Below are 19,361 nucleotides of genomic sequence, written 5' to 3'. Positions count from 1 at the left end.
GAGTTTTATAAATTCATTGTATATTTTGGATATTAGCCCCTCTTTGGATATATCACTTGTAAATATCTTCTCTCATTCATTAGGCTGCATTTTTGTTTTGATTTCCTTTGTTGTGCAAATCTTTTTATTTTTCTAGTCCCCATAGTTTATTTTGCTTTTGTTTCCGTTGTCTGAGACATATCTAGAAAAGTGTTGCTAAGGCCAGTGTCATAGAAATTACTGCTTATCTTTCTTCTAGGAATTTTATGGGTTCAGGTCTCACATTCAGGTCTTTAATCCAGTCGAAGTGTATTTTTGTGTATGGTGTAGGACAGTGGTCCAGCTTCATTCTTTTGCATGTTGCTGTCCGTTTTCTCAACACCATTTGTTGAAGACACTGTCTTCTTCCCACCATATTTTCTTTGGCTCCTTTGTTATTGATTTAAAACAATTTTTTAATGTTTATTAAAAAGTTTTTAATGTTTTTATGTTATTTTTGAGAGAGAGACAAGAATGCACACAGGGGAGGGGCAGAGAGACAGAAACACAGAATCCGAAGGAGGCTCTAGGCTCTGAGCTGTCAGCACAGAGCCTGACATGAGGCTCGAACTCACAGATGGTGATCATGATCCGAGCTGAAGTCTGACACTGAACCAACTGAGTCACCCAGGAGCCCCCAGGTTGTTAATTCTAAAGTCAAACAATTTGAAATGAATTCAGAAAATCTAACAGTATTTTTCTATTTCATTCTCTGGTTCTTCCTGCTTATGTTCACTGTCCTCAATGAAAAAATGTGTACCTGGATCTTCAAAACTGACCAAACATTCTGCTTAGGTCCAGGTCACCAATTGATGTCCGAGGTCAGAAATCCAGGGTTTCATTTGGGATCAGTGTGTAGAGAGCAGCCCAATAAGGAAGTACTCATTTGTTGACTTACTAGTTATATGCAAAAGGAGCCTCTTTTTCATGGAACAGCTCCTTTGGGAATTTGCTCAGAGAAACCAGTGACTAGACAGACCCTCAAGCATATGTTTCTGCCATTCCTACTTCTCTGCAAAGAGAGGGAGGGATCCAGAGGCTGATGAGGCCCCATAGCCCTAGAGCACTTGCTGTGACTGAATACAGGAAACCAGAGAGAAAACCCCCAAAAGACGTGCAGCCAAAGTCCCTTCCTGGAGAGGGATAGGAAACCTGGAAAATATAAACTGGGGTTTCCGCCTTACATTTGGGGGCCAGTTTGCTATGTGAGCCTCCATCCAAGACTGGGTCTCATATCCCTCATCTGGGAGTGAGCCCTTGTTCTCTACAGGGAGAGATCTGCATCCAATCTTGCGTGTTTCCATTCAGCCCAAGGGTGAAACTGACTGCACTTAACCTTAGATTCTGCAGCTCCAGTCACGCTTTGACACAGGCTTTTAACACATGCACAGCCTGGTAGTTCTGGGATTCAATCTTGTGGTTTAGGGCGCAGTGGGAACAGAGTGGGGGGTGAGCCAGGGATGAGGTAGTTCCCTGGAGATAACTCAGTGCTCTCTCAATTCTGAACAGGCACCAAAGACTGCTTTGGAAAAACAAAACAAAACAAAAACAACAACCCTCACCTTTGAGGCACATAGCCCCTATTCTCTAGTGCCTAAATAACACAAGAATCTCTGAATGATCTAATGTCAGAAATTCACATGACTATACGCCAGGCAGGTGGCCTAAGAGAAGCCAGCCCTGTGTCAAGGAAAAGGAAACAGCAGACGTAAATAATGGGAGAGTACATGTTCTATCCAAAAGGCAGCTGGTATTTGACTCTAGCTCATGGGCACCACTGTGTATCTGGAAGCATGGAATTACCAAGTTTTCCAATTAAAAAAATTTTTGGGGGGGCGCCTGGGTGGCCCAGTCGGTTGAGTGTCTGATTTCAGCTCAGGTCATGATCTCACAGTTCTGTGCTGACAGCTCAGAGCCTGAAGCCTGTTTGTGATTCTGTGTGTCCCTCTCTCTCTGCCCCTCTTCTGCTCATGATCTGTCTCTCAAAAATAAATAACTGTTAAAAAAATTAAAAAAAATTTTTTTTTACAATTTTTGTTATTGAAAGAGAGGCAGAACATGAGTGGGGGAGGGGCAGAGAGAGACAGAGACACACACAGAAGCCAAAGCAGGCTTCAGGCTCTGAGCTGTCAGCACAGAGCCCGACAGGGGGCTTGCACCCATGCAGCACAAAATCATGACCTGAACCGTAGTCAGACGCATAACTGACTGAGCCACCCATACACCCCTAAGTTTTCCAATTTTTAAAGATATCTAAATTTGAGTGTGAAATCTGTGCTTTTTAAAATATTGGCTAAATAAAAAAATTGTCATTCTGATTATATATATATTCATTTAATACCAGCCTTACTTTGCATATTGGGTTTCCTGGGAAGCAGATTCTGAGAAGGGTAACATGCAGCAGGTTTATTAGAGAGTGTTCCTGGGATCAGCATCTGTGCAAGGGAAGGGAAGGGGATGGTTGGCCAGAGGGGGAAGTTGAACTGTGATGTGGTCTACAAGGGTTTAGCTAACCTGACAGGCTTTGGAATTGTTACCTTTTTGTGGCTAGGAGGCCAGAACTTTCTGTCCTCCCATTAACCAACTACTGGATCAGGCTGCCCTTGGGGTGGGGATGGAGTTACCTGAGATAAAGGCAGTTTCCAGAAAGGGCTTATCGCTGAAGGATGAGAGCCCTGGAGGACTGAGTCCTTCCATTCTAGATAGGGGTGGGGGCTGGGCTGGAGCTTCATCGTGTCTACTACAGACCTCTCCTCACACTGCCCACATTCACTTGGTTGTGTAAGTTTTGGAATCACCAACTCTAGTACCTATAGGTGTGCCTCTTCTTTTGGGGGTGTCAGGGCTTAGGGCCCCAATAATACTCATTTTGTCCTCTACTGATCATTCTAGATTCTCCTCATTCTTAGCTAGCTCTTCCCTGGTCCAGCTGGTTTGGTTCGTGTTAGGACACGGACCCTCATCTCCAAAGGGTAAGAGTCCCTGGTCACCATGCCCTTCTCAGGTTATGGCTGATGTACTTGTATATTTACTATCAAGACTGGGCAAGGGGTACCTACCAGAACCCATGTGGATCACAAGGGTGTCTTACGTACTCTTCCTCGCCCCCATTGTGTAACAGCAGCCCTACCTCCTCCTGATAATCTGGGTCCTGTAAAGATGTGGCTTCTTTCCATCCCTGTTTAGTCCTGGGGCAGAGAAAGGTCCATGTGTCCCATAGCAGCAGAAACTTACCGTTCAGTAGGACTCTTGCTATGTCCCCTGGTGGAAAGGCTCCCCCTCTGGTGAAAATACACGAGACAACTCAGAGTTGCAGGGATGTGAAGCACAGATTTCCTGCTTGGGTCCCTGGGAGTGATGGTCAAATGGGTCACTCTTGCTTCTTCCCCTTGGTTCTTGGATTCATGTAATCTTCTTTTTGGGACATAGGGCCTTATAAAGAATACTGATTTAAAATTTGCAGTGCATCCTGGAGGATGGTGCCTCATCCTTGCAAGGAATCATCTCTGAATTGGTCCTCCAGTTGTGCTTTCAGGAGGCCATCCCTCCGCATTTAGGATGGCAGCCTCTAGGTGAGGCAGTATTTGATATAACTACTGCACCTTGCAGTCACGTGACCTCTCATGCTCCTTATTTGCTATTAAATAGGCCCCTTAGTCTGATGTGATGTTATGGAACCCGTGTCCATGCCTCAAACACTCGTTAGTGTTGAACTAAGGCTCTAGCGGCAGCAGAGGCAAATCAATATCTAGAATAAGTGTTTATTTCTGTAAATAATATGTCTTCGCTGCATGAAAAGAGTCATCATGTCTTCCAGTGTGAAAGGTATCCAGTGTAGTCAGCTTGTCACTCTTGGGTGTGTGGATCTTTGAGGGGCGGTGCCATACTGAAAAGGCTGTGTTGGTTTCTCTTGCTGGCAGGATGGACATCTGACAGCATCGTGGTTGAATCAGCACCTAAGGGTAGGTATTGGTTCCCCCACAGTCTCTACCCATATTGCTCTGTCGACTCCAATCATGTGCCCGTTGTACCAACACTGGGGTGGTTGATGATGGAGCCTGGCTGATGTCAAGTGACTAATGTCATTTCTTCTACCTTGTTCTTTAATTCCTCTTCTGTGATGGACGAGCATTCCTAGAGCCCCAAAATAACCTCGCTTGGGCTTTTCTGATCGCTTAGGACATATCTTGCCAACAGATGCACAAAACAGAGATAAAAGCACAGATGCTTACAGTTCAGAGCAATGGTATCTTGATGCTGAGACTCTGAGTGTAGTTCCCAGGCTAGGAGCTTGGTGGTGCCAGTCTCCACTGCCCAGCGGGCACATTGCCTCTCTCACACCTCGCTGCCAAACAGATGCTGAATGCTACTGTCACCTTTTTTTCCCCATAGAAGCAAAAATCCTCTTCTAATTTCTTTTGGTTAGCAAAAACAGGTACTAGAGTAGGTCTTTTATGATAGTAAAATGGTGTGACACGAGCTTTTGAAAAGCAGGGCATTCCTGTACCCCCAGTGCCGTGGGATTGATAGCGTCCTATGACTAAAGTGGGACTGTCAGCACTGCACCAAGGACCTGAAGAGAGCCATTTCCTGCTGCGGGCATCACTCAGAGCTCACAGCTTTTCATATAAATGGGCATTTCCAGCTATGGAACATGTTGCTGCTAAAACCTAAAGGGGCCCACCAGGCCTTGTGCTTTTTTCTTTGCAAAAGGAGTTGTCCAGTGCGGTAATTTTTTCTTTACTCTAGAAGATGTGCTGTGGCATGAGCTGGTCCATGGGATTCCTAAAACTGTCAGCTCTCTGAAGCTTTGTGGCCTTTATCTTGCACTCTCTAAAGTTCATGTGTCCTTTGTGAGCACTCTACAGCTCATGTGTCTTACCAAAGCCTTCGGCGAACTTGTCATTTCTTGTTCATCTCATCAGTTTTGCATGATGTCATCAAGAGTGTACCAGCCTGATGTTCTTCAAGATGTCCAGTCTAGATCTTTTCAGACTGTATTCTAATGGAAGGAAGGATAATTAACATAGCCCTGGAGTCAGACTCTTCATGCATATTGTCTTGGGTTTCAAGTGTGTGCAAACTGCTTTGCTCTTCTTTTCTGATAGAGATGGACAAGAACTCATTGGGTAGTTTGGTGGCTGTGTACGACGTACCTGAGGCCATGACAGTATGTTCTAGAGAAACATCACAATACCTTCTGTTTGGGCTATTAATTGATTGAGTTATGCATTGGGCTTTGTCTGGCTTTTGTAGTATCCACACGAGTGAGTTAAATGACTATATAATGGGGACTCCCAGCACCATAGCATTTGAGTCTCTAAGGGTGTTGCTGACTTCTGCCATTCTCTTCGGATGCAAAAGTTTAAAACTTTGCTCTCTTGATATAACATCTTGGGGTAGAGGTGGGGAGCAGTTTTAGAGCCTTCTACTTGGTCTTCCCAACTTTATTGCTGTTACCTCACAGGCTAAGAAACCAACGTGGAAGTGTGCTAGTTGCCATATTTGCCCATTCCAATTAATGAATAGAGGTGTGTGACAATGACCAGTAGGTGGATCTGTAAAACTAATGGGCCAAAGGTAAGCCTGAACTAGACCAGGAGTCCATTTATTACCTGGCCTTAGCATGCTTTCACCCTAACGGAGGAGCTATGTTGATGCCTTGTGTCTGGGTATCAGTATCAACTGGGAAACTCATGTCCATCTGCCTTCCGTATGCTTAGGGCCATGTTTCCCAGTTGACAGTGGCATTAGTATTAGCCCCTAGGACTCTTGAGGAAGGACAAAGGACTAGAGGAATCATTACCATATGTACTGGTCGTGGTGTTGCAGGATCTTTCCTCATGATGACCCAGCTTCTTCAGTTAACATTTAGCAAGCCTCAGCACTAGGTCAGATCTAGAAGTAGGTATGAGATTAGGACTTTTTAGTGGAGCGACTGCCTTTAGCCTTCTTGTCATCCATCCTTGATTCATTTTAATTACTACCTCTTTTAGTTTCCTACTGTACTTGCAGCAGATGTGACCTCACCTGTGTGTCTAACATGTGTTGGGCCAGAGATGGAGATGAACATACAGTAATTTATCCCCCCACTCTCCTACCTTACCCCCTAACCCTAGCCAGTGTGGTCCTGCCTGTGGCTTTGAAATGAACTACCATCAAAGCTTATGAAGGCTGGAGGCTTTCAGAACCATCCTCTACTGAATAAATGAATGAGAAATTCTCTGCAGAGCTAAGTAGGTTTACATAACTTCCTCAGGCTGGTATAAGTATGACTTTGGAATAAGTCTGTGGGAATATTTTGTGTGTGTCTATAATATATTGTTTTTCTTTTTTTGGCTTATGTGTATCAAAGGTAGAATTGTTTGTCAGGTTATTTCTGTGTATTTAGTGTATACACATCTAATAATAGTAGATGATCACGACCTTGATTTTCATTCTGAAATACTGGAAGTACATGACTAAGATTTCCTTTGTTTGAACTGGGGGTAAAATTAATGGACCCAAATGACTTAGTGGGCAGTTCTGAGATTAAATGTGTATTTTTGCTAACATTAGAATAGCTTGTATGTTTCACAAATGCCTGGTGTGTGGTTTTTGCCCCTTCAGAACTCTTTCTGTATTTGTTTTGGAACTATCCTTCACATCAGGACCAAAGGAAATGTTTCCCCATATTAATATAGCAAATATAAATTTGTTTTTAAAAAAGTAGAAAATATTTTCAGTGGTCAGAACCATGTAAATGACTAAGCACTTATTTTAGATACTTTGGAGATTAAAAGGAAAGCAGAGAATATTCTTGACTTTCTCCTCTACTCAATGTGTTTTTTATTGCATTAATTCTACTCTATTTGAAGCACTGTGAAAGAATTGGGGACTGCAAAAATAAATAAGACATAATCCCTGGCATAAACAAGTTTGGAAAATCAGAACAGTAAAAGTCATGGCAGAATAGTCCCATCATGCCATCTAATTAACTCGTTTTGTGCCAAAAGTCTTACATGCATGATCTTATTTAACCTTCAGTATATTCACTGTCCCTCATCTCTCTATACACTGATCCCTCCCCTTCTTGCTGAGCCAGCCTAGATCCCATCCTTCAGCCTCAGTTCCCTGTGGAGGAACGATCTTTGCTCTTTGCTGTGGGCAAGACCTCCACTTGAATGTGTTGCCCATTCACAAATGCTAGGGCTCGCGTCCCAGTTCTCTCCCTGCATCTTGAAGTTTCCTCTCCGCTCCATCCACCTACAGCCATGCTGTTACTTCTCTCACAGGAGATTCCACTCTCTCTCCCTGTTACTGCTCCATTTCACTGTCTCCATTTACAAAAAAAAAAAAAGGTGTCTACAGTAGATGTGTCCAATTTTTACTTTGATGGTCTCTTGGAAACGTTCCCATCACTTTTCACCCCCACGACTTCATTAGGACTGTGCTGGTACACACACACACACACGTCGTAGGTATTCAGTAAATATGACTTGAAGAATGTAATATATGGTCCCCAGAAAACCACTGTGAGGTGGCTGTTAAGATACTCATTGTATAGGTGCTCAGGTCAAGGCCCTCAGTGGCCTTGACAGTGTTTTCATGTACAGATTAATTCTTACTTCTCTAGAGGCATTTAACAAAGTGAACACGTTCTCCTCTCTGAAGTAGTTTAGATTCTTGACCTTCTGAACACCGTGCTCCCACGGTGTTCCATCTCTCAGTGGCCACTCTCTCCACTTCTGGTTGTTCATTTCTCCTCAGGGCGCTTGCTTCCTCAGACCTGTCTGCCCTCTGTCTCCCTCACTTCGCTGGTGGTCTCCCCCAGCATTGTTAAATAATACCTAGAGGCTGACACCTCCCGAATGGGTGCCTCGGGCCCAGATCTTCCCTTAGCTTTCCAGTCCCGGATACTCACCTGCTTGCTCAATGTTCCGCTTCAGTATTTAATAGGAATGTCCACAGACCTATTCCCAATCTCTCCCTCAGTGCTATTCCTCCCACTTTTCCCTGTCCGAGTGAGGGATACCTTCATCTTTTCAGTTGCTCAGTCCAACAAATTTAGTGTAATCCTCGATTCCTCTTTTTCTCACACTCTGGTCAAAAGTCTGTCAGCAGGGGCGCCTGGGTGGCTCAGTCGGTTAAGTGTCCTACTTTGGCTCAGGTCATGATCTCGCAGTTTGTGAATTTGAGCCCCGCATTGGGCTCTGTGCTGATGGCTCAGAGCCTGGAGCCTCCTTCAGATTCTGTGTCTCCCCTTCTTTCTGCCTCTCCCCTGCTCACGCTCTTGTCTCTGTCTCTTACTAATAAATAAAAATGTTAAAATAATTTAAAAAACAGTCCATCAGCAGATTGTTGTTGGCTTTACCATGAGCTATCTCTGATGTGTGTCCATTTCTCACTGCTCCTCCTGTTACTGTTCGGTCCAACCTACCGTCATCTCTCGTGGACTCTGTATGTAAAATGACAGCCAAAGCTCAAGACACTGGACTGACTTTGATCTTCCCACCCTGACTTATTTATCCTCAGCGTACCTCCTACCACTTAAACACTGTATATTGTCATTTTTAGCCATTGACTTGTCCCTTTACTAAAATGTAAGTTTTAAGAGGGCATGGATTTTGTCTATTTTATTCAAATATTTGTATTCCCAAAGACTAGGTGCCTAAACTAGAAAATCAATCAATCAATCAATCAATCAATAAGGACCAAGATCCCTCTTTTTCCAAATGCAGATCCTTGAACAACACACCATTCTTAGTCCCCAGTTTTCCCTCTAAACCCAGTATCAATTGTTTTTTAATTTTTTAACTTAACACAAGGCTCTTGATCTCATACATTCTGATGGCAGTGCTTTTCAAAGGCACCATGTTCTAATCATTGCTCAGGCACCAAATCTATTCTACTGAATCATGTGTTGCTTTAGAGTTTTGTGACAAACTCACAAAGGGATTTCCTCACCAGCTTGGATTTACCTGCTCTGAAATCTGGAATCAGGAGACCCTAAGAAGGCTTAGAGAAGGAAAAGTGATTCTAAACACATGCCCTTTAGCTGTAGAAACATTTTTATTCCTTCTATTGACTCTTTCTTCAGACACAATTTAAAAATCACATAGTCACTCCCGTAATAATTACTGAGCAATTTCTATGGGCAGTGTGCTTCACACACTAAGGATAAATAAAACCAGTACATTCCCTGCCATTGAGAAGCTTATACTCCTATGATGGAGAGGAGAATACTCAATGTAAATTAATATAGATGAATTAATATACATATGGTAAAAAGTACCATGAAGATATAGCAGATATGAAAGGGTACAAATAAGTGCCTTATTTTTGACTAAGGGTATAATGTAAACTCCATGAGATCTGGGACATTATTATTATTCATCTCTATAATACTAGCACCTGGAAAAGTATTAGTATGTAGTAAGCTCAAGATAAACATCATATGAATATTGTGAAAAGGAATGGCTAAATGAATGATGGAAGAGACCCAGGGAGGAGGTTACTGCAGTAGTCCAAGGGATACGTGATGGTGGCTAGGCACAGACAGAAGCTTTGCAGATTAAGAGCTCATATTGTCCAATGACATGAAGAAGACGACTAGTGTGATGTCCTTTGTTCAAGGGAAAATAACCCATAGATTGGGGGAGTACAGTGCCTCACAAGCAGAGAAACATACTTCCTGAAGGATTTTGGGTGAGCGTGAGTTTTAGAGAGAGTTAGAAGAAGCACTGTGGAGGGGCGCCTGGGTGACTCATTCGGATAAGCGTTCAGCTTCAGCTCAGGTCATGATCTCACAGTTTGTGGGTTCGAGCCCCGCATCGGGTTCTGATCTGACGGCTTGAAGCCTGGAGCCTGCTTCGGATTCTATGTCTCCCTCTCTCTCTGCCCCTCCACTACTCATGCTCTGTCTTCTTTCTCAAAAATAAATAAACATTAACAAAGAAAGCACCCTGGAAACAGGGCACGTTTGACTAGGGATTTCCTTATAATACTTGCAGGTCCTATATTCTAGGGTAAAGTAAGCTAGCTACACTGGGCTGGAGGATTGGGATGAATGTTTGTTAGGTTTCCTTGACTGGTGTTTCTTCCCATAAGTGGAAGCTGACTTAGGGTTAGATTTGTGACATGGTCCTGGTCTCTGGAGCAGCCTCCATTTTGTGGGTCTCAATACATGAATTAACTTTATCAATCCGGATATATTTAAGAGACAGAACCAATAGCGATTCCTAAAACACTGCATATGGGGTACAAATTGGATGGGTTAAAGGAGAAGAGTCCAGGATGATGCCATGCCTTTGGCCCGAGTAACTCAAATAAAGTAGCTTTGACTGAGGTGTGGAAGTTTGCCAACATGGTTGGTTTGGTAAACTAGGTGGCCAAAATTAAGTTTCTTTGGGGCCATAAATTGTCTCTGTGTGTCTCCTTTTCCTTTTCTCATAGTTTCCTGAGATACCTAAAGCCAAGCACTGCTGTGTATCCAAGGAAAGCCATTCAGAGTCATTCTACTGTGGAAAACGTCCATGCTGGTTCCACTCCTCACTCTCCTGGCCAGACACAGAGGCATCCTGGGCTGAGAGCTGCCTTTCTTATTCAAAGACAAGCCTGGCCAATGGAGGCTTTTTCCTTCAAACTCATCTTGGACACTTTCTTTTGATTTAAGAAAGAAAAAGATGATGGAGGGGACAACAGAGGGGAAAAATAGTGTTTGTTGTACATTTCTGATTGTAGCAACAGCTTGAACCGATTAGCTGGTTATTATGCATTCCTGTGCCTGGCTTGTCACTCTGGAGAAACACATCACAAGTCCATTCTCCATGGCCCCTAGCATGCAAACCTGACCTCAAAGAGTTTAACCCCAAGTCTTCTACTTTGAAACAACACACACACACGTGGCCAAAAATATGGCATAAATCTATTTAGTAGTGAGCGTTCTGGATTATAATGATAGGAACACAGGAGATAAATAGGATGCAAGAAAGGGAAAGAAACTCTTAATACTAAAACAGAAAAAAAGGCAGTGGTATTTCCTTAGGATTGTAAATATCCCCTAATATTTTTGCTTTTCTTAAGAACTTGCAAGAACCCTTCCAGCAAGTTTGCAACACATCTTTGGGAAGGATAGAGAGAGCGAGAGAGAGAGCTGTGTAGGGTTTCATAGTATGTACTTAATTCTCTTTTTACCCTGTTCTAAATATAATCCTGCTCATTTGCATGCCAATCCCCAGAATGCTTTGTAATTTCACAACTCTTGGCTAGTGGTCTCAGCATAAGAACAAAGCAAAATGTTTTGGGCGTGACTTTGGCCTTAAACCCTGCTTAGGCTTTGCAAAAGAGTACGGTGACGTGACTTTGGCTGGCATTCATCCTTCTAGCCAGAGTGTCACAGAAGTAAAGTGGGAACGGCTGTGGACTTTTCTTGTGAAGACTGCATTCAGTCCAGCTATCCATGAATAACCAGAAGCTTGGATTAACTCACTTGAGAAGAGGGTGTGTTTCAGGGGGCTTAGTTTCCCCATCCTTTATGTGACCAGCCTGGTTCATTTTAGGTTTATGGAAAGCTCAAGCTGGAGTATTCTGTATTCTCTTCCGGTGGATGCTTTATATAGTTCTTCTATTTCAGAGAAAGCCTTCAATTTAATGAAACGATGACCAGAAGTGTGGTCAGTGCCTTGCCTTATAGAAATGTGAGTTTCAGATCCCTAACAGACCTAGTTATGTATAGTGACATCTGCAGAATATTTAGTAGGCCATTAGCAATGACAGCTGAGGAGTGGAGATGGTAAGAGACTGGTCTTGAAAGGGTTTTTACAATTCTCGCCTAGCAAGCCATTTTTGTTATTTAAATGATGTTTGGAGTCATTTTTAAGGAGAGCTGAGCGACCACCGGTTAGCCCCCACCCATAAAGGCCCCTCCAAAATATGTCTCCTTTGGCCATTTAATTTTAGTGAGTAGCTGAAGGCCGATCTATTCCTGCGTCAAAAGGCCATATTTTTGTTAGCAATCACAAACTGACTTGTCTGTCAGCTCTGCCAAAAGTAAGCCCGGGATTTTGAGCAGTGCACACTATCCAGGGGAAGCAGCAGTAGTGCGCACACATCCATGGTTGCACACCAGTAATGTGCCAGGCCTTCCACGTACAGGTGTTTGCTGCTCCCTACTCACAGCGCGGCCGTAATGCTCTTCCATCGATTCCGAGAGCCGGGCAGCCGAACTCCTGTGAAACGCTATTGGGAGACTATTTTTAAAATACAGAGAACAGTTGACGGTGCTGACACGAGAGCCCCTCGCAGCCCCGCGAGAGTCAGTGGTGGCTTTACATTTTCCGATACGTATGGCCAGGGTCTCAGGACAGCAGCTGGCCGGCGGGGCTGAGCAAAGCGTGAGCAGGTCTCGGCTTTCTCGGGGTTCGCGCCTCGGGTTTACACCCGCAGCTACCGGCAGAGGCGGCCCTTCGCGGTAACAAAGACAGCGCCGCCGCCTGCAGCCCGCGCCAGGGAGGAGAGCGGGCTCTGCCGCAGAGTAGTCAGGGGCCATCCCCCGACCGAAAGGAGGATCCGGATGGTGGGAAACCGGACCGAGGGATGGCCGAGGGCGTTGGCGCTTCCCGGGGCTCGGCCCCAGAAGCTGGGGTGGGGGGCGAGGGGGGAGACGCTCGCGCTCCTCTTCCTCCTCCCGGGACTGCAGCATCCACGCCCCGAAAAGTCCCTCGCGCCCCCTGGTGGCTGTGAGCAGGCTGGCTCCGCCGCACTCGCAAGTCACACACACACACACATACACACACACACACACACAAACAAGAAAAAGAAAAAGTGGGTGAGGCAGATGCAAAGAGGGAAATCAATAGGGATAAGAGGGAAGAGGGAGGAGTCGCGGAGCAGCCATTCTGGTCTCACGGGGTCCCAGCTGGCACGGCAGAAGAAAAAAAAAAAGTCCGGGCGTGAACGCGAGTGGAGGAGGGTGTGTGTGGCGGGGGGGTCGGGGGTGAAAGGGGGACCGGGGAGATTTACTATTGTCTCTGGCAGCCGCCGCGGGAGCCCGGGAGGGGGGCGGAGGCGAGAGGAGGCGGCGGCCGCGGCCAGCGCACATTCGCTCCACCTGATCTGCGGCGCTGCGCGCTGAGGACCGCGCGGGCGAGCAGGAGCAGAAGGAGGGAGGGAGGCCACTGCTGCAGCCGCCGCCGCCACCATGTCCTACCAAGGCAAGAAGAACATCCCGCGGATCACGGTGAGTGGGGCTCCGGGCGCCGCCGCCTGCGTCTCTCGCTCGCTCGCTGCCCTCTGCGCTGCGGGCGGGGCGCCTTGGATCCCGCCGGCTTCCCCGGTCCGGTCCCCCGGGAGGGACGGGAACCCGGGGTCCCGCGGGTGGAGAGCGGCGGTCAGCCCAGCCGGCGCGCCGGGCGCCACCCAGACGGAGCGACCCTGCCGTCTGGGGGAAGCAAAACAAAGAGGAAACCCAACGAGTGGCGACAAGAATTTTGGATTATGCATTCTCTTTCCCCACCAGCCGGTAGTTTCCAAATAACGCCTGGCTCGCGGCCCTCCCTGGACCCTCGCGCCGCCTGGGGTGTCAGGGTGCGATGCCCCGGGCGGGGTGTGCTTTTTGTTTTAGGGGCCTTTTGGCAGAGTGGGGTATGGAGAGATGACACCTTTCCCCAGGGGCGCCTGGTGCACGACCGCGCCCCTCTACCAGCTCCAGCCCGCGGCTCTGCCCCCCGCGCCGCGAAGGTGGCGGGCTGTCTGGACCTTCCGTCGTATTCGGGTCCGAACAACTAACGTGGCTGTAGCGGGAATGAACTTTCTTTCCCCCTCGATGCATTTTATATTTTTCATGTCATTTCCCCCCCCTCATCCCAAGAATAGGCTGTTTTAAGAGCAGGTTTTAGTTGGGGGTCGCAGACCCACTCTGGGTGCATTCCGTGTCCCACTGCCATTGTGTGCAAGATCGAGCCACCCTCGGCGAGCGGGTGTCAAACGCGAGGGCCTAGGGCGGGGTGGAGAGGGGACGTGCGGTGTCAGGTACAGAAGCCCCATCTTCATCAGAGCCAGCTCTCAGCGGCAAAAATACCGCGCCCCGGCTCGGGATTTCTTTGCGCTGCGCTGAAATGAGGCTTATCCCAGGCTGGGGTGGGCATTACTGGAAAAATAAAAGGGGAGTAGGGGGCAAAACGACAATGACCAAAAAAAAAAAAAAAAACCCCACTGACATTTGTTAGTTTAGCATGCAGCAGTGTGGTTGTGCTTTGTCTGTAGTGAATGGTGTGTGTGTAGTGTGTGTGTGTGTGTGTGTGTGTGTGTGTGTGTGTGTGTGTGTGTATAAGTGGGCGAATGGGTGGCTACTCCATCTTTGCAAGGCGAACAAAGGAAGTGATCAACTGGCCCCTGCGAGGCTCTGCAGCTGCCCCAGGGTAGAGCTGTACCTGCTCCTATAGTTCATTTGCCAGGGATCCACCAGGTTTTGCTGGGGGCATGAGTCTGTTTGCACTTGTTCCACTATGTGTGGGACGCCCTGTGTGTGTGTGAGATCGCTAAGGCAGGACCTTAGCTCTGTAGGCAGGAGGATGCTGTTCTTGCCTCTAGTGCACTTTATTCTTGAGTGGTTTATTTCTATTGAAGCATCCTACCTTTTTCATGCACCTGAGCTTCACCCCACACAAGTGCACCCCACCTCCAGCTGCTGTCCACCTGGTCTTAGGGAATAAACACTGCTTAGGAGAAAGAGTGGGGGTGGGTAGGGATCCTTCAGCCAGGTAAAGGTGGCGGGTAGAAGCACATCCTCCTTTATCACTTTGTGATATTGACTTCCCGTAATTGAAACATTGTGGATCTTATCGTTGACTTTGCAGTATTGAAACATTGTGAATCGTTTACAATACACAGTATTTTCTCAGTGCCAATTGTCTTTGCAGAGAGCTGTGGAAGGTATCATTAAAAAAGAAGTCGGGGACAAAAGCCCAGTTTTTATACTGTTTCCCTCACTGAGGAGGGATGAACCCCAGCTCTCGTGCTATTTATCACATGTGTAAGGTGTGCTACACGTGTGCCACTTGCCTTACAGCCAGTGTATACCTTTGCCAGTTCTCCTGTTGGGGAGAAGCAGAGAAAAGGTTACTTTTTTCTTTCTGTTCTGAAGACTGCAAGCATCTTCTTAAGGACAGGGCATTGAGGGCCACACCCATTCTTGTAGGTATCACTTAGGCTACCTTTCAGGAAAGCTAGAGAAATTTAGTCCCGATAACATGCTTTCCAAGCCCCCATACATGTGTCTATGCCCTAATCCCAAAGCCCAGTTTGCAAGGGGTTCCCTTTTGTTCCTGTTTGAATGCTCTTCCCTGGGGTGCATCCTTCGTCTTCAGTGCGGCTTCTACCCTTTCTCTCTGTGCATGGGGCGTGGTGCTACATCGCCGCCTCTCCCTTGAAGCTGGGGCTGTGTGTCTCCAGCATTTGTGACAGAACGGACAGTGGTTGTGAATTTCTTCAAGCCAGACTACCTTGTCTTCACATTGTTGGAAAGGGTGTGGGGTCGGTGGAGGTAGGGGTGGGAGGGAGGAGAGGAGGGTGGCAGAAGCCGGGTATTGGTCTTTGGGGGCAAGGAATCCATTTGTAGATTTTCCTCAGGCTTTGTGTTTGTATTTCTGTGAACAAGGGTTCTATTTTGGATCCAAATGTTTTTGTGCATTTGTCTTTTGATGATTATAGTTATGTATATACTATCAGGGTTGAGAGACTCTTCCTAGATATAATTAAAAACATTCAAATATGGACAAAGAGATACATCCACATAAAATGTGACTAAAGATCTAAATGCAACATTTATCCCCTGCTGTCAATTCTAGCATTTTTTTTTTTCTAATGGCAAGATCACGGAATTAAGTTCTCCAGCCTCTCTGTATTCCTTTCAGGGAAGGCTGCCCCACCCAGGAGCTAAAATGTCACTAGACTCTGAGGACTGATGGGGGCAGTCTTTCTTGCCAGATACCCTTTGCTTCTCCAGACACCACCCTCTGCCACAATTTGGGGACCCCTGTAAGCCTTTGTTTGTATTGTTTTTCCTGCTACCTATTTTTGCTGCCTTCCTGAGATCAAAGCCCTCTTACTACCCCGTGTTTATTACTTTCTTGGAAAAAGGAATTTCTCTTTGCTGGTACAATTGCCCGGGGCTTTCTCTGTGTGTCGCGGCCTCACATCTCATTGTTCCTATCAGGTTATCTGTGTGTATGACCTGTACGGGGTACCTGGACACTGACCCTTGCTTCTGAACGTCAGGCTGGCGGTTCAGGGTGGCTCAGCAGATCCGAGCAGGGACCTCGTGCTGCTGTTCACCTGTCTCCACTGTCTAGCATAGTGCCCAGCACACAGATGTCTCATGGTCATCGGTGACATCAATAAGTGAATTAAAAATTATAACTAATAAGAATAGCTCACACCTATTGAGTGTTTTTGTGTCATTTGTCGTGTTATGTGCCTTGTATGCATTGTCTTGTTTGATCCTTGATTCAATACTGTCTGGAAGGTGCTATAGTTATCAGCATTTTATAGATCAAAAATCCAAAACAAAATCTGTAGAAAATCAAATGCATTTGCCCAGGATCAGGGAGAGAACAAATGTTAGAGGCAGGACTCCATACACCTGATTAGAATCAAAGTACGTGTCCCTGACCACCGCATTCCTTTTGGTGTTTCTGCTTCTACCTTCACTATTACTTGGTGTCAGTAGGGTGAGTGGTAAAGAGCAAAGACTCATATTCTCTGATTAGCCCTAGGAGGATCTGGGAAGCACATTTTTCCTGCCACTCTCAACAGATCCCACAACATGGTCTCTCTTACTTTTTATACTAAATAAATATGAATAATGTTTGGGGCGATGGCTGCTAGCACATGAGTTCCTCAGGTAGGAAGTTAGGATAGTTACACTCGCTGTTTTCCTCTGCTGTGGGCTACCACTGGATGCGGACCACAGGAGAGGCAGGGATCTAACAGTTAGGTTCTAGCGCTTTCCATGTATTTTCTTATCAGAGTCTCTCCGAAACCCATTTTGAGGAAATTGGAGCATAGAGAGGTGAAGTTAGTTATCCAGAGTTACCTAGCAAGCATTTGGGTGCGAAGCTGGAAAGAAACCCAGGTCTCCTCTGGCTTCACAGTCGCAGCAGCCCTGGGACAGCTGCTGCGTCCTGGAGGCACATGCAGCAGAAATTTGAAAGGTGTGGTTAAAGAGTTCCAGAATTCCCTCTAGGAGACGTATCACAGAGGATTGGCTTTTTGCAAATACTAATTGGGTTTCTGTAAGTATTATCTTACAGAGAATGCTTTTTTGCCACATTGGAGGTAAATGTGATGCGTTTGGTGTGCGTTTGGGAATTCCCAGAATACATATCCTTGGATGAGGATGCAACCTGGGAGCTCTTTCCAGGGCGCTGTGGTGTGAGAGAGGTGTGACGGTGAGCCTCGTGGGCCGAAGGCAGTTTGTATTCCAGGGGAAGGGAAGGGGCCGTACGAAGAGCAGTGGCGGAGAGGGCGGCTAGAACCAGCCAAGAACCTGAGGACACGTAGGTGCGTCCCACCCGCCCCCCATCTCTGCTTCCTCTTGCTTTAAGAGGCATAACTTTGGGTTGGGAAGAAATATTTAGGACGTGGAGGACGAGCGTTTAGGAGACCAAATGAAGAGCAGCCACCCACGCTCTGCTCCCTCCGTGTAAAGCTTCTTAGAAGGGAAATTCCAGAGTAGAAGACTGAGGGAAACTATCAAAGACTTAGGAATGGAAAGCATCTTAGATATCTGATCATGGAAATCTCACTTATTACTTTGTATTTTGAGCACCTAGTTGGTGACTCTTACCCAGGTTACTACTGTTTCTGAAACACTAAGTAGCCAAGTGCCTCAGGTATATAAAGAGCTCTCTGCCTGTGACTAGCTGTGATGGCGGAGGCAGGGCATTTGGGGGAATTCTGGACGGACAGATGTCGTCAGGGAATTTTGGTGCAAATGGTAGAACTGTCAGCTTATAAATGAAAATCTTCCTGCTTGTCTCACTGGGCTGTTGAAAGGCCCAGAGAAGGAAAGTGGTCTGTGAGCCACCAGTGTGATCAAGAGAGTAAACTCTGACTTATTTATAAAATCTCAATTACTTTAGAATGTGGAAATTAAGGAAGAGGAATACTTGATAAAGGTCTAGGGTATAAAGAGGCTACCTAGGAGACTATTTTTTGAATATAAATTTTCAAAAACAAAAATTAATACAATGTCATATAAAAATTGTGTTTTTTTTCTTGCTTTGGTTATGTTACAGTGTTCCTCAAAAGTGGGCTTCTCATTCATTTATTTCTTTTTTTTTTTTAATTTTTTTGATGTTTACTTGTGTTTGAAAGAGAAAGAGAGGGACAGAACGTGAGCGAGGGAGGGGCAGGGAGAAGGAGACACAGAATCTGAAACAGGCTCCAGGCTCTGAGCTGTCAGCATTGAGCTGGACACAGGGCTCAAACTCACGAACCTAGAGATCATGACCTGAGCTGAAGTTGGACACTCAACTGACTGAGCTATCCAGTCACCCCATTTCTGACAGTCTAATAGAGGCCAGTGGACTGCCTTTGTACTTTGAGAAAAAGACTCTCCCCTAACTTAAATAAAGGACATTTTCTTAATTAATTGAACTGCATTGTTTTTCGGTCCTCATCAACTTGTAGCCTAAACTGACCCAGGTTATAAATACCTTTTCTAGAAGTTTCTTCTCAACTCCCTGTTTAGTAGCTTTTTCTCTGCCTTTTCTCCTCAGTTGAGTTTTAGAGAAAAACAACAAGTAAAAAAAAAAACAAAAACCCTTCATGTCCAAATGGACCCTCTTTTCTTTACCTGTTGGCATATTTCATAGAACTATTTACTTTTGCTTCTTACATTTGAAAAGTTACAAAATGTTTATGGCAGTCAGAATGTCTCCCTAGGATATAAATCTGCCTCTATGATTGAATCAGTGCTTCTAATCCTGAGGGGACTGAAAATTTGCGCATGTCATTGCCTTTGCGATGTGATGAATGTCAGTAGGAAGCCTGACTGGCCCCCCAGTGTTCCAACCTCCTCAAATCAATGTTCTGTTTTACCTTTTCTCCCATTTTTCGCAGGCCATTCAGAAAGAAGTGAGAAAGACTCTGGACAAACCAGAGAAACAGGGCCATTTTCTATTTTCAGACTCCTCTGTTGTGAAATCCCTCTTTCAGTAAACTCAATATATGTCCATTTCAGTGTATGAAATAGATTTAAAAAAAACTATGGAGAGGATGAGCCCCTCATTTTAGCCTCTTTTTGTGGCCCTCATCTCTTTGTGGAGTCTACTTATAAAAACAAAACTTCTCTTGAGGAA

At 45.7% G+C, this 19,361-nt stretch overlaps 1 protein-coding gene across 2 annotated transcripts in view; it reads left to right on the top strand.

Annotated features, from left to right (window-relative positions):
• DPYSL3 (dihydropyrimidinase like 3) overlaps nucleotides 1–19,361 on the top strand; it is a 109,241-nt gene that overhangs the window by 38,487 nt on the left and 51,393 nt on the right. The window contains exons 1-2 of one of the 2 annotated variants that reach the window (XM_029941322.1): nucleotides 12,327–12,400; nucleotides 13,036–13,237. The exons of the other annotated variant lie outside the window; for it this stretch is intronic. Coding sequence (XP_029797182.1) covers nucleotides 13,199–13,237 — 39 coding nt within the window. The 5' untranslated portion in view covers nucleotides 12,327–12,400; nucleotides 13,036–13,198. Of the gene's footprint in view, nucleotides 1–12,326; nucleotides 12,401–13,035; nucleotides 13,238–19,361 lie in introns of those variants that run through there. 2 annotated transcript variants of the gene reach the window in all.

Source organism: Suricata suricatta, chromosome 6 (genome assembly GCF_006229205.1).
Source record: "Suricata suricatta isolate VVHF042 chromosome 6, meerkat_22Aug2017_6uvM2_HiC, whole genome shotgun sequence".
Classification (NCBI taxonomy): Eukaryota; Metazoa; Chordata; class Mammalia; order Carnivora; family Herpestidae; genus Suricata; species Suricata suricatta.
The sequence above is the reverse complement of the archived record's forward strand: the minus strand, read 5'-3'. Positions and strand labels throughout refer to the sequence as shown.